The sequence below is a fragment of the Centroberyx gerrardi genome, chromosome 3 (assembly GCF_048128805.1).
Source record: "Centroberyx gerrardi isolate f3 chromosome 3, fCenGer3.hap1.cur.20231027, whole genome shotgun sequence".
In the NCBI taxonomy this organism is placed as follows: Eukaryota; Metazoa; Chordata; class Actinopteri; order Beryciformes; family Berycidae; genus Centroberyx; species Centroberyx gerrardi.
In genome coordinates, this window is record NC_135999.1 from 29,309,305 (window position 1) to 29,322,947 (window position 13,643).

Below are 13,643 nucleotides of genomic sequence, written 5' to 3' on the forward strand. Positions count from 1 at the left end.
ACACACATTTTCTTGAACAGAAAAGTTTTTATTCCATCTGTTATTTTGATACCATATTATTGAGATACCAATTGTAGATATTTATTCAGAGTCATTTCAAAATAAACAAAGAATTACACCCTCAATGTGCAAAGCAGTGATGTGTGACTTTTGTTGTGTGGACATTTTTTGTATTCATTTCAATACAAATACTGACACAGGACTGACACTAACTCACACAGCACACAACCAATATGAGAAAAACAGGGGAGGTGGCATTGTTCTGGATACTAAGGCCAGGGCACATAACTAAAATATAACAAATAACTAAAAAAAATTGACAATGCAAGGGCACACCATGCATGTTTTCACACCAAAATGAATTTTTACCAAAAAATCTGCTTTCTTCTCCACAGGCGACACTATCACATTTGACACACACCTTGATTCAGTTGTATTATGGCAGTGAATATCCTCCATTAGGAGTCCTGACCCCTCAACTGTTGGATCCATCAGTGTAATAAAGAGCCAAATGTAGCATATCCAACCTAATTATAATAACAGACTATTTATCCTATGGCAATTGGACAATGCATGTAATCCCCATCTGCGCTAACACCTTGCTTCTCCAGATAGTGAGTCACATATAAACGAAGCATCAGCATAAAGCATGCGGACAGGGTGGAAAGGTTCAATTACTGTCTGACTACACAACAGAATAGGCATTTTGAACATGGTATGGTTGTTGGAGCCAGACATACTGGTTCCAACACCTTAGAGACAGCCAACCTCCTGGGATTTTCAACACTACAGTCTCAAGAGTTTACCAAGAGTTGTGCAATGAACAAAAAGCATTCAGTCCGCTCCAGTCCTGAGGATGAAAACGCCTCACTGATGACAGAGGTCACAGGAGAGCGGAAAGACAAGTTCAAGCTAACAGGTGAGCCACAGGTATGCAAATAACAGCTGAGTACAACAGTGGTGTGCAGAAAGGCATCTCAGAACACACAACTTGTTGAACTTTAAAGCAAATAGGCTACAGCAGAAGAAACCCCACTCCTTACAGCTAAGGACAAGATGAAGCTAAAATGATCACCAAAATTGGACGAATGTATGTTTTACTTTAATAAACAAGTGAAGTATTACGTAATTTCAATCAGGAAGACTACTTATCATTCACTCATGCTTTCTCTTTACCCAATCAGAGTTGGTGAACACTTTCCCTCTTTTCCAGAGAACCAATCAGAGTTAGCCGTCACTTCCCTCTCTTTTTCAAAGAGCCAATCGTCTAAGTGACAGGAGTATATACACGTCACCTACTATGCTATTGCCCTTCTCTCAGATCTATGCCGTATGCTGCTGTCATTCCAGTCGTTGTGCTTACCTTCGTCCCTTCACCACTCCATCACCACCACTGTCCAGGCTCCAGAGGAACTCCCCGGGGGGACATCCTAATTCCTACGTCTATCCCGGATGTACTCCTAACTTCACGAATGGGAGGAGTTCCTCCATGGAGCTTACGCCAAAGTTTACATCTTGTTTTATGTCATGAATAAACTTTTCATTCGAGCATTCATCCTAGTCTCTCCTGATTGAACTGGATTTACATGTATTATAGGCATGTGCTTCAACAATAATATGTTCCATTATTGCTGAGCCATAATTTTCAAATTCATTATGAGAACAAAGGGAAAATGTAGCATATCCAACCTAATTACAATAACTGACTTATTATATTTGACAAAGTAGACAAAGCAAGACTAGTTAAACTAAACATTCAAACAGAACAAACAGGTACAATATGAAGACAATAGTTGACGGTAGTGACATGACAATAGTTTTTACAATTAAAAAATATTCTTTCCTTTCTACGAGCCGCTATCCTATTTACCCTGTTTTGACTTTAATCAGCAAACACCTTGAATCATCTAAACAACTTTCCTCTAACATCCAATTCAGGTTAATACATAGGCAGTTATTTAGTAGCACAAGTGATTGATTCATCAGATCTTGTTTTTTGGCTTCAACAATAAATATCTTCCCTGAGAAGAGCTTAGCCAAAAATATTAAAAAAAAAACAAAGGGAAATTGTAGCATATTGCATGACTAACATGTCTCATCTCTGTGTGGGTGCCAAAATAAATCAATGAACAATACAAGCACTATGTGATCTTTGACTTCATTTGTGGGAAAGCCTTCCCTCTTCCTACTGTAACTTGATGACTTTGATTCACTTGTTCTTACCTATAAGATTTCCTACTCGTTGCATGAATCGCCCAAGTCGGTTGTCATTAGCAGTTTGTGCCTGATACGTTGAATAGCTATGTGTGGTGCCAGCAGAGAGGTGTCTCGGACTGTTTATGTCCTTGTCTGAGGAATACATGCTTGTGGTCCTTACTGGTTTATTTGGAGCAATATTCTCAGTGCTAAGGAGATACTCAAATCGGCTGTAGGCTTTCTCCCTTCTCGCTTGGGAGACAGTTGCCACCTCTTCATCCAGAGTGTTCCTTGAGCCTCGATCCTGCTCTGCTGCAATCTTTCTTTTGCTCGAACGCTGAGGAGACAACCTATCTATTGGGAATGGAGATTTATGCCTCTCCGTTTCTGGCAGACCACCAATTGCACTGTGCGACCTGGAAACACTTGCTGATTGACCTTTTAATGCCGTCTGCTCCGTAGCAGAGGGCTTTCCAACAGGAGATGCTCCTGAAACATCGGCCTTGACTGGTTGCTTCGATCCTGAGGGAGTTTGTGATCTCACTGAGTTCTTCCTTTGGAGAGATTTCTCCTCTTTTCTTGATGTTTTCCGTTCATCTGAAGTAAGCATCGAATACACTTTTGATCTCATAGAATTCTTCCTCTGGAGTGTTGGCTGCTCTTGCTGTGGTTGTACTTTTTCTTCCACATGTTGAGATCCTACAGATGTGTTTAAGCTCATTGAATTCACTTTTGGAACAGTTTCTGCCTCATTGGATGTTGTTTTCTTTCCATCTTTGGGGGCAGCTGAACCCGAACTGTTGGAAACCTTACTTATGGAATCACGGCTTCCTCTAGCTAGATCCTGATGCTGTGTTCCTACAGACATGTTTGATTTCACAGAGCCCACCTTTGAAGTGGCGTCTTTGCCGTCTTTGGACATTGTTTCATCCCCGTCTTTGAGGGCAGCTGAGCCCAACCTGTTGACAGGCTTGTTTTGACCCTCTTTCTCCTCAGGGATTTCTCTCAAAGACTCCATTGCTCTTGAGTTCTGCATGTTGAGACCGCTGGACCGCAAATTAAAGACTTTGAGCGATGGATCCTTTAGTTTCATGTCTAGATCAGCTGCTGAGGTTGTCCTGGAAAGAGGTTCACGCCAGTCGTATGTCAGTGTAGTCTTTCGGTCTGGAGCTGTTTTGATATCATAGTGAGAGACAGATCGGTGTCCATCAGTGAGAACTGTTGGTGTCATAAGTTGCTCTCTTTCGGCACCTTCCTCCTTTGGCTCTTCTCCTGGTTTGAGAAATTCTCCATGTCTGGCTGGTCCCAGACTGGAGCCATATTGTGTATTTTGTTCTAATTCTGCCATAGTTTGCCTTATGTCCAGAGCTCTTAATGAGGACTTCATATTAGATCTTTCCAGAGTTGAATACATGCATCTCAAGGACTCTTGGCTCTGCCTTGGATCGGTGTATTCCTGCAGACTGAGCCTCTTTTGCCTGATTTCCTCCAACCTGGACTTAATGTCCCTGGACCTACTGGCCAACAGCTGTGGTTGATTCTCATTTAAGCCAAGGTGACTGCTATATGGGGAAATCATATCGTACGAAGAATCTAGGGGTGCGTCATTGTTATTAAGGTACGAGTCGATTTTCCACCTGTGGAGGGAGGTCTCAGAGTTGTATGGAATCAGATGCTGGTCAGCACCGTAGCGAGTCCTGTGCTTATGGTTCAGCTGAGACGTCCGGCCTGTTAGCAGTGAGTCCTCACCCCCCCACAGATTAGACCCAGTCGTCCCAGGAGCAACGGGAACCCCGACATCCCTGGTTACGGTCCTCAGCCGAGTCATAGAGTTGATCCTCTGCAGTTCTCCGGCATAACTGTGTCCCTTCACCATCCCCAAGTCGGGACGATGAGATTGATGCAGCCTCTCCTGCACGCTCAGGCCCCTGGTTAGCATAGCGCCATTGTTAAATAAGTCAGTCTGGGCACTTCTCAAGCCGTGCATCAGTCTGGATCTTATGTGAATTTGATGGAGGGAAAACTGGCTGGAGTTGGGGCTATGCAGGGCGACAGCGTCCCACAGATATTGATCAGACGCTCTCTCCCTGGACAGAGCTGCAGGAACAGTGGAGCGAGCAAACAGTCGTCGAAACTCCTCGTCGTAAGAGCAAACCAACTGTCCCGTGATCACCAGAACCATGCTCAGATTGATCTTCTCATACGACCACTTGTAGCTGGAAAGAAAATGGAGTTAAGATATGAGCGCTTCCTTCAGTCACCGGAGAGGAAGAAGGAATGTAGCGGAAGGTAAACTTGCCTAAACTCACTTTTTATTTAATTTGTGAAATAGATTTTACCCCCATTTTTAAACTGATGTAAATCCATTATGATAGAAATTTGTGATGTAATTTATAGTAAGTATAGCAAATCTAACTAAAGTTGCACAAAATGGGTCTTCAAAATTATAAAAATAAAACAAAATCAATACTCTACTTAATACTGAAAATATAAAAGTGAGCAATGGCTACAGTTGCCAGCAAACAAGCAGGGATTTAGTGGAATGTAATCTTGCCAAACTTTACCTAAATCCCACGTTTAAGCCATTGTAAATCTTTTAGGATATAAAATCATGTTGTACTTTATCATAACTGGTATCAGACTAATTTAGATGTCGTACAATTGTTTTTATAAAATAATTTTAAAAAAAATTATATATATATATATATTATATATATTTTATATATATATATGTATATATATATATACATATATATATATATATATATATATATATATTTATTTAAAATAGAAGTAATACAAGAGTACAAGCAGGGACATAGTTGAGGGTGAAACCCACCTAAACTCAAATCTTTGTAATAGCAAAATAGTTTACCCACCCCTTTAAGGTGATGAAACTCTTTGATATAAATTCATATTATATTTTACAGTAAAGTATCAGACTGAAGTGTTTTCATGAAAATATAACAAATCAGTATTAAAACATTATTCCCAGAAATTCATAAATTTACTTTATTCTCCTGGAAAGAACATTTTTTTAATCAACTTTCCTACTTTTTATGTAACTATACATATTGTTTGCTTCATGGTGATCACCAAGTGGAGTTCACAGTTTACCTATCAACCTGCTCTGTTTGCCATTACATCACCAAGTTACGTAACTTAGAGAGAATACTGTGCTGGACTTGCTCAATACTTTTCTTAATAACTGAATTAAATGTGAATGATGGGGAATGGAACATATTGAAACTGAGTGGGAAAGAGGAGGCTTGATTTACCTGTATGTCCCGTACAAAACTGTTTTGCAGTCCACCAGAATAAATTTTTGCTCCAAAGCTCCGTGGAATTTTGCCCCGGAGCGACACTGGTACTGCTGTCCCTGTACTGTCCGAACACGAATGTTCTGATGGAGAAACAAACAGGAAGAGTCACACAGTTAGAGACTGTACCTAAACCTCAAAGGTTTGTACCTAAACCTCTCATTACTATAATGGAGTGTGTTTTTGTGTACTTGTACATTTTTGAGTTAGTAGTTTTACTTTTACTCAAGTACATTTGCTTAAATATTGTACTTTGCTACATTTCCGAGCACATCCACGTAAGCACTGCATCAGAAACTGGCGTAATCGTAAATTGCATCTGCATCAAACCTGTTTAAGCACATAACAACTAATGCTCAAATTTATCCATGATAGTAGTTTAGCTAACATTAGCCAAAAAGGTATTCATCGAGCTACAGTATTGGTTTGTGTTTGCCTGGCTGTTGTCTAGCTAGTTTGCTAGCCTTATAGCTAACAGCAGTTGGATAGCTAGTAGCAAAAGAAAGTCAATGTAGTAATGTTAGTGAATAATAATGGCATGACTTTCATAATCTCATTTTTGATGTAGTCAACATTGTCTATAACAACATGTCAACAGTATTTATAGAGAGAAATGAATAATCTATTTTGATGATACAGTTGGACACATTTACCTGACATTTCTAAGTAGTTTTTATTTATGCTTTACTGTGTTAATGCACTTTCTTTTTCAATTTGAACCTAGTTTGAACTTTCTGTTCTCTTGTCCTTTTAACATTGTATGGGAAAAACGATAAGTCTGTTTCTCAGGTAACTCACACTCTTTAAATGAGCTAGATTTTTACACCAGTAATTAGATGAAATGTCAAAGTAATTCTACTTGAGTAGGCTATGTACTTTTTTCACCCCTAGACACACACACACACACACACACACATACACACACACACACACAAACTCGCACACACCCCTTTTGTAATTGTAGACAAGATCAAACTTGTGAATCAGTTTTATAAGGCAGGCATTTTGAAGTGGCTACTGGCTAAACAATTTGTAAAGAGAGAACAAAGCCATCACAGTATTCATGAGGATTTGTTTGGGCTCTGAAAGCAGGTTGTCTAGATGCTGTTCAACAGGAAAATCCAGCCATGCTAACAGATCTTTCCTATGGCTGTAGTTATTCTCTATGGTAATGCAGTGATGGTGGAGTGGGGAAACACTGGTAAATGACAGCGTTTCCACAAGGGTGCGGAGCAAATGTCAGATTTAATCCACCAATGCTCTTGCCAATAGAAAAAAGGTCATGCCACAGGCAAAACGCTCCTCTGGCAGCAGGCATTAGTGGAATACAAATCTAAAGACACGCACTTGAAGGAGTAACATGGTTTGTTTTTTCTTTTGTAATGTCAGAAAATACTTGTATCACATCAGATCCTATTTAACTGTGAATGATGTTAACTAGTGAATGTGTTGGATATTGTCCACTGTTGTGTATGATGCACACTGTCCTGTGCTGGCTTTGTAAAGTAGATTTCCCTCAGGGCAATAAATGGTACTGTGTGTTGTGTATTATATCTTTTGGATCAGATTTAAAGGGGCAATAAGTAAGATTTTTACTGCCCCATGAAGCATAATAGATCTGCAGGGGGTTGATAGGGTTGCTGATCATTACCAATGACACAATCATTTCTGGTTTTCAAAACTCACGTTGTGGCCTGTACAAAAATGCCCCACCCATTGGAATTTCATTTTCAATTTCTTTCTAACCCTGACCATGACCAAAACCTTCACCTGACCTTAACCAAACTTGTTTGACTTGCCTAAACCTAGCTGTTAGCAAACCTTTTCATGTGGTAAACAGTTGAAAATGGCTTGTCCAATTTGTGATTCTGTCATGTAATCCAATTTGCTGTGGAGGAATGTACTGATCAAATACTTACACGTAATCTGTGTTTGAGAGTTTGTGCCCATTTCACAAACTTTTATGAGACTGTGTTGAGCATTTTCACCTGCTGAACCATGGAGGACGGCGCTGGGGGCTATTTTTGCCTTTTTATTAGCTAGTTTTAAGTAGAGAGAGACAGGAAAGACTGGGAGAAAGAGAGATGAGGATGACACGCAATTTGATGACACGGATTTGAACCCAGGATGCGCCTTAGACCACTGAGCCACCAGGATGCCCAAAGCACCTTTAATATTGTATTTTACCATGTTGTATATCTCACCTTGAGGTCCTGGATCTGAACTCCCACCCTCTGCGACATGGTCAAAAAGCTCTTGAATTGGGAGTCGTCCAGCAGCACGTAGACCACCACTCCCCGGAGCGTCGCATTGACGATCTCCTTGAATATGTCAACATCGGTGAAGACATCCATGGCTATGGCAATAAGCTAGAAAAAGATTAGAAAAAACATATGGAGACAGGAACCACTTTTAATACAGTAAGAACACTATTTATTCAAGCTAACGGTCACAAAGATGAAAATGCATGCAAAGGCTGTGGAATAGTAAAATGTGGCTATATGATGAGGGATGAGGAGAGAAAACCAACCTGTACTCAGTTTAAGAACCTTTTTATTCGTGGAACAGAGTTAACCCACCTTTTCATAAATTATTTATGTTGTGTCAAACAGATTTAAGTTATATGAGGAATGGTTCTTTAAGGGAAAAAAACACAAATTAATGTATATCTGAAAGCATTAGTGATTTATGGTGGTGATTTGTCTTATGATGATCTCTGACTGCAGGTCAGGGTTCACCCACCTCATTATTTACCTACATCACTGTACATGATGTACATGCACACATTACATCAGTGTATACAATATATGCACACATTGGGCAACACGTCAGGCAGTGCTGTATGCATTTTCATCAGTCACTTTACAAGAGGTGTCACTTTTTTCAAAAAGATGGATATCTCTGGAATGAAAGTCTTCATTTCCGCACAGGCTTAACACACACACCCTTTTTTAAATGATGAATTATTAGCTGCAGCAGTGGGCTGAGTAGTTGTCACGTTGTGAGCTGACAGACAGACTTAGTCAAGTTGAGACAAGTTGGCCAGTTGATGTAATGTGGCGCTGAAACATGGCTTAATGCTAACCTTTTCCATGAAGAACTCACACAGTAAGGAAGCTGAGTTATTGTCTCTGGAGGCTGAGCAGAGTGTGTTTGTAGAGTGATATGTACAATCTTCTGTCTATATGAATAGTCATATGTACAGTTTCCTATGGCAGGCCGTTTGGTCATTTATTCCCTAAAAAGCACCAGTCACAAAACATTTGCCTCTAGTACTTATTTCAAGTCAATATTCTGCCAGCTGCTAGTCACTATTGTAATTTTACTAGTTGCTTTATAATAGATACTGTTTCTAATTTAATATATAAATACCTATTAATACATATACCTATTACTACTTTGGCTTTTACTAGTTTCTTTTCTCTTTTTACTAATAACAATTTAATAAATATTAGTACTTATTTTTAATTTCATTTTTACTATTCCCAAAAAGGCACTAGCCAACAACAATCAGATATTGGTACTTATTTTTTAGTTACTAGTTAATATTCTGCCAGTTAGTAATCGTTATGTCATTTTCCTATGTCATATGTCTTGCATGCACAAATACTTCTTTGCAGTATCTGTGAAATCCTGTTGTACCATTATACCATCTGTCAACATCTGTCAACATGCACTGTACCCACAGCAGCTGTCAACAGGAGGGCAAATCTCTTTGTATTTTTGGTACCTGGTGGATTAGGTGATTCTGTTTTTCTCTCAGAGGGAATAAGGGCCTTTTAACAGTATCGTGACTCGTCCTCACCTGCTTTGCATCTTGGATTTGTTTCCGAACCACTTCTTTAATGCTCGGTGTGTTTTGCCTCGGCGGGTGGAACAGCAGGCTGATGTTGGTGTCTGAGTCCTCCGGCGTCACCTCCGGCCAGCCCAGGTCAAGGTCAGGCACCTCCTCGTCCGACTCGGTGGGGAAATAGGTCGAAGGGTCGTTCTCCTCGGCGACATGTCTTCCCTCCGAGTCATCGTCCAGAACCGGTAACTCTGCATTTTCCAAAATGAAGAGGATCTCCTCCTCCGACAGAAAGTGGCTGATCTGCTCGGCCTTCAGAAACTCCTCGTAGGCGTCTTTGCCCCCGCAGAGCAGCGCGTAAATAGCCAGCCGGTAGGATTCTTTGTAATGTGGCTGAATGTAAACCTGGTTCACCTCTTCTTTCAGTGAAGACAGGCAGGACAGATTGGACTCCATCGATGCCGCTTCCGCACAGAGTCTCTATGTGCAACAGGTTTCTCCTTTACCTTCAGAGTGATGACTTGTGTGACTGTTAACCATCTCATTAAGCTGTACTTACTGAGACTGTAAACCTAGCAGTAATCAAGCAAAAAAACCTGCAAAGCCCATTTGAAAATGAATCAGCAATCAATATTAACTTTGTGTAAAACTGAAATTTAAAAACTTTCCTGTCACGTGTGATTAAGCAGAGTCGTAGGTAAGATAAACAAATGCTAGGCATGTGACTTTGCTCAGTCAATTATCCACTGATCCCTCGGCATTACATTTTACATGAACTGAACAAGCTATAATTTAAAAAAATACTCAATTTCTTAAGAGACTTACTTCATGATTGGTGAAAGATTGCTTGCTTTTCCCGTGCAATCAGACAGAGTCCACACTGATCTGAACCTAGAGCAACACAGCTAACCTGTCAGTCTCCGTACCTGAGCTGTCTACAGCATGAAGGAGCCAGCAGTCAGTCAGGACTAGGTGTGGATTTGAACTTTTTATGCAAATGAGTAGCTTGTTGTACCTGCCCTGTTCGCTCTGCTGAAAGCCCCTCCCACCTCACCTCAGTTTCAGGAGCAGTTTTGTTTGTAAAGAGCAGTCACACTGTCCTTTCTCTTCCGCTATTCAAACTGGTTACACAACAAATAGTACACATGAGAAACTAGATGTATACTTTGATGTTATTCCATGCTGTAGGAAGTATGTTACCTCCTGTTGACCTTCTGGTACTCTCCCTCTAAAGCAATGATTGTCAACCTTTTTCATATCAAGGACCCCTAATTTAGTCCACATAAGAGCCACGGACCCCCATTTGAAGAGATTTTGTCTCTCGGACCCAAATCTGAGAATATTTTTGTTGTTAGATATGATTTTGTCCAGAAAACTATCTATATTGTAGGTAGAGAGATAACAGTGAAACTATGATCAAAATAGTCATTCTTCTACATTCTCTAATTGTGTTAACTTCTTGTAAATTAAGTAATGGTGAAGTTTAACAATTCATCAATTTGCTGGGGACCCCCTGGAACCCCCTCAAGGACCCCTGGTGGTCCCCGGACCCCACGTTGAGAACCACTGCTCTAAAACATCAAGTGTGAGACAGAGAGAAGATTACTCACTAAGACAACAGAGAGAGGGTGATAAGTAAAGTTTATTGCCATCACAAAAGCATTTGGGGGGGAAACACGACATGTCACAGACAGACAGACCTCTGGCTTAGTGACCAGGGCAGGAAACTAAGTTTTATCCACTGGCCAATTAACCAGACACTTGCAGCATTTTGCCTTCATTTTTAGAACAGAATCTGACCTCCAAATGATGGTTGGTAAAAAAAAGAAACGTAGCTGGTACAGGAGGAAAACTTGCCCCTCCATAGCAAAAATTCACCCACAGTTGTCTGGTAGCTGGTGTTAATCTCCCACCTGGGTTCTGACAGCGGACCACACCGGCCCGTACCTGCTGTCAGCGGGGGAACATGGTCTGAACTCTCTGGCCGTCCATTTGACATCCACAGAACATGGATACAGGCATTCCTCTATGTTGCATAGAGGAAGGTGCAGCTTTTAAAACACTGACAAGGAACATGACATCTACTCTGGTCTTTTTTTTTTTTTTTTTTAAATGTTTTTACACATTTTCTCACCTGTGTCAAGGCCACAGCGACCAGTTGAACAACATATGATATCTGAGAAGGACGTCTACAGTGGTAGCCGTTGGAAAAGTCCATCTTTTTTTAGGTTTCTCCTGCATCCATCCTGCGATACGTTCTCGAACTTTATACAGTAGAACCAAATCAGAATACTGTAACGTAAAAATTCCCAGCCAGCTCGTCAGCAGACCGTTCCTTGTAACTTCTGCTGGCTGAGAAGAGAGTAGAGCTTGATTTTTCCAAACAGTTCAACTCAGGAATGGAGCCAAAGTGCAGCAGCAGTTCAGAAAGTGGGACTTTTACAACGGCTACTTTTACCTAAATAAACCTTAAAGTAACAGCTCTTGGTTTCACACTCATGCTATAAATCAGTACTGCTAAACGCCAACATTTTCCCCCTCGGGCGTCACCATCTACCATCCCCCGTTTACTTTCTCGGGGGGGTTGGAGACTTCATGAACCTGGGCGGGGTGGGTGACTTGACGCTGCGAGGCGGGGTTGGAGACTTGGGGGTGGGGGTCGGGGACTTGGGGACCGGGGTGGAGGCGGGGGTGGGGCTCTTTAAGGACGGCGCTGGAGTTTGGGCCTTGGGAGGGGTGGGTGTGGGGGTCTTGGAGGGGGGACCGGGGGACTTGGAGGGCACGGGCGTGGAGGCGGGGGTGGCGGCGGGCGTGGCCGCCTTGGGCTGTCCCAGTTTGGGCTCGGGCATCGGCTCGCCCTGCTTGTAGACGCTCACGGTGATCTCGACGAACTCGCCGCCGTACTTGTTTCGTACGTTGATGCTGTACTTGCCGGAGTCTTCGGGAGTGACCTGGTTGATGACGAGGCTGGCGAACTTGCCGCCGTCAAATGTGACTTTGGTGTGCTCGGTGGAGGCGACCTCCTGCTCGTTCTTGAACCAGGTGACCTCCGGGGTCGGCTCGCCCCACACAGTGCAGGTCAGGCTCAGGGACTGGAGGGGAGAGGGGAGGGTCATAGGTCAACTCAAGTCAACGCAAGTCAAAGTTATTCAGAGAGCAAAGCTGACTTTGGAGCCCTCCACATAGTCTCGTCAAATCTCAATGGATAAATATCTATCTTGACGTTATCAGTATGGAGCTCTCTGTGGCCAGGATGCATGGCGCTAAAGAGAATACTAGCTTATGTTGGATGGGAGCTTTACCTAAAATCCAAGAATTATTGTAATAGCTTCAAATGCAATTGCTATCCCTGTTGTGACTTTTTCCCTTTTCTTTTCTTTTTAAATTTCTTTTCTTTCATTCCTTTGAGCGTAAACTCCTTATGAGTGTTGTATGTAGATCTACAGAGTGAGGATTGGGAATGGGTGGAGGGTGGGAGGGATTCGCCACTAGGTCTTTGTATGCTATACATGTCAAGTTTATAATATCTGTGAAACTACTGTCATAACGCATATTTCGAAAACTTACATTTTTGATCACAAAAACATTATTCAGACAGCGTCTTTAACCTTTAAAACAGGTTTTTCTTAAGTGCTTTAAAGAGAAAGAGTCTTAAAAAAAAAGTCAGAAATAGCAATAAAAGCAAGACATCTGAATGTAATTGCCAACTAAGTCTTACAGAAACAAAGGATGTCCACTGAGAAGCTGCAGGTTGAAAACTCATCTCTTGAAGAAGTCCCTCACATCTCCCTCTCTCCACTGAATCACATCCTCTCTCCCATATCTTCCTTCTACACTCACTCTACTTTACTCTTATAAAAAAGCTTTCTACCTCGCTCTCTACCTCTTATATTTATGTCTTTTTCTAGCACTTCTCTCACAGGAATGCTGTCAGGGCAGTAAGGCTCCGACCCTTCACCTCTTTGCTACTGGCTGCTGGTAATGATGGGAACTAAATGCCTACATTTTAAGTGTAAAAATGTGATCTTGCATATTCTCAACATACTGTTAATTTATATCAGCACATGTCATTTGAAAGCACAGATGGAGAAAACCTCACCTTCTTCTCCATGATGGTGACCACATCAGGCAGACCACCAACCACTCTGCCACGGTCTGAGAGGAAGAAAAAAAGTTTCATTATTTTTGTCCTATATTCACTAAAAAAAGACAAACCACTGTAGATCATATCTGTGCATGTTTAAGAACTACTGCAGTGACAACATCACTACATTTGCATTTGTAAACTTCTCTGAAAATCGTCTCATAAAGAGATGTGAGATTCTCTGCCCCAGTCTCAG

General features: G+C 41.4%; 2 protein-coding genes across 3 annotated transcripts in view; both read right to left on the bottom strand.

The window, feature by feature from the left end:
- Positions 1-43: 43 nt before the first annotated feature.
- Positions 44-10,220, bottom strand: LOC139919311 (uncharacterized). 2 transcript variants are annotated; one of them, XM_071909011.2, is made up of 5 exons: positions 10,129-10,220; positions 9,322-9,809; positions 7,721-7,885; positions 5,475-5,599; positions 44-4,412 (listed from the first exon to the last, which is right to left on the bottom strand). In XM_071909011.2, exons 2-5 carry the CDS (start codon positions 9,757-9,759, stop codon positions 2,210-2,212), a joined length of 2,931 nt encoding a protein of 976 aa, XP_071765112.2. In that variant the 5' UTR covers positions 9,760-9,809; positions 10,129-10,220; the 3' UTR covers positions 44-2,209. The 2 variants fall into 2 exon arrangements, with proteins under 2 accessions (XP_071765112.2, XP_078138945.1); XM_078282819.1 differs by having other exon boundaries at positions 9,322-9,899; positions 10,125-10,194.
- Positions 10,221-10,870: 650 nt separating this feature from the next.
- myom2a (myomesin 2a) overlaps positions 10,871-13,643 on the bottom strand; it is a 45,484-nt gene continuing 42,711 nt past the window's right edge. Inside the window, exons 38-39 of the mRNA XM_071908988.2 lie at positions 13,403-13,458; positions 10,871-12,395 (exon numbers count right to left, since the gene is read on the bottom strand). Of these exons, the coding sequence (XP_071765089.2) occupies positions 11,871-12,395; positions 13,403-13,458 (581 nt within the window). The 3' untranslated portion in view covers positions 10,871-11,870. The remainder of the gene's footprint in view (positions 12,396-13,402; positions 13,459-13,643) is intronic.

Bases quoted from the DNA above. Each gene is read 5' to 3' on its own strand.
- LOC139919311 (XM_071909011.2), bottom strand. From the start codon at position 9,759: ATGGAGTCCAATCTGTCCTGCCTGTCTTCACTGAAAGAAGAGGTGAAC. The intron at 5,600-7,720 runs GTGAGATATACA...TTTCTCCATCAG, and splicing joins TTCAGATCCAGGACCTCAAG to AACATTCGTGTTCGGACAGT. The intron at 4,413-5,474 runs GTAAATCAAGCC...TTTTCTTTCCAG, and splicing joins GTTTTGTACGGGACATACAG to CTACAAGTGGTCGTATGAGA.